At 39.1% G+C, this 795-nt stretch overlaps 1 protein-coding gene across 1 annotated transcript in view; it reads left to right on the top strand.

The window, feature by feature from the left end:
• Window positions 1-284: 284 nt before the first annotated feature.
• mrpl48 (mitochondrial ribosomal protein L48) overlaps window positions 285-795 on the top strand; it is a 4,341-nt gene continuing 3,830 nt past the window's right edge. The window contains exon 1 of the mRNA XM_079215999.1: window positions 285-376. Within this exon, the coding sequence (XP_079072125.1) occupies window positions 356-376 (21 nt within the window). The 5' untranslated portion in view covers window positions 285-355. The remainder of the gene's footprint in view (window positions 377-795) is intronic.

Genomic DNA, 795 nt, shown 5'->3' with positions numbered 1-795 from the left:
GATTACTTTTGATTCATAAAAGAAAATGTTCAAGAAGCTTATTGTTATTTTATTAAAAAAGATACAAAGCTAACATTCACTACATGTTAACATCCAGAAATTCGCAACATATAATACATTTTGCACATAACGTGTCGCTTTAATACAAATATGCCGCAAAGTGGTTCTCGTCCCGGAGTCTTCGTTCTGCTGTTTTCACGACACTGACGGAAAACAGGACGGAGTACTTTTCCCCCCGTGAGCACTTCCGGGTTCAGTACCGACAGTCGGCGCGTGTGTTTTCTTTTTGTTTTTAATCTCACCGGAGCCGTCAGCGTGTGTTTCCCGGTAACGACCGACCGAGAGAGGCTGCGCTATGAACGCCGTCTTCCGGAAGGTAAGGCGCTTTTAGTTTCCTCTCCCCGGGAAACGGGACGCGTTTTCCCCGCAGAGGTCACAGCTGCAGCGCGGATGGTGGAGCAGTCCGCCGTGTTTCGCTGTGAATAAATATATATATATATATATATATATATATATATATATATATATATATATATATATATATATATATATATATATAGTTATTGTCATATACACAGTTAACAGAGTTTCTCCGTACAGTGAAAAGCGTATTTTGCTCGGTCCTCCTTCCACACAGAATTACAATAACTTAACATGTAAGGATAGAATTAAGAATACAAAACAAGAGCTATAAATGCTAATAGTATAAGGAAATATTTAAACATCAGTCAAAGCTGAAGCCAGGCTCATCTCTACCTGTTTAGTTAGTGGGTGAGTTTAACCAATCGATTAATC

The sequence above is a fragment of the Taurulus bubalis genome, assembly GCF_910589615.1.
Source record: "Taurulus bubalis genome assembly, chromosome: 3".
Lineage (NCBI taxonomy): Eukaryota > Metazoa > Chordata > Actinopteri > Perciformes > Cottidae > Taurulus > Taurulus bubalis.
This window is presented reverse-complemented; position numbering and strand designations above follow the sequence as displayed.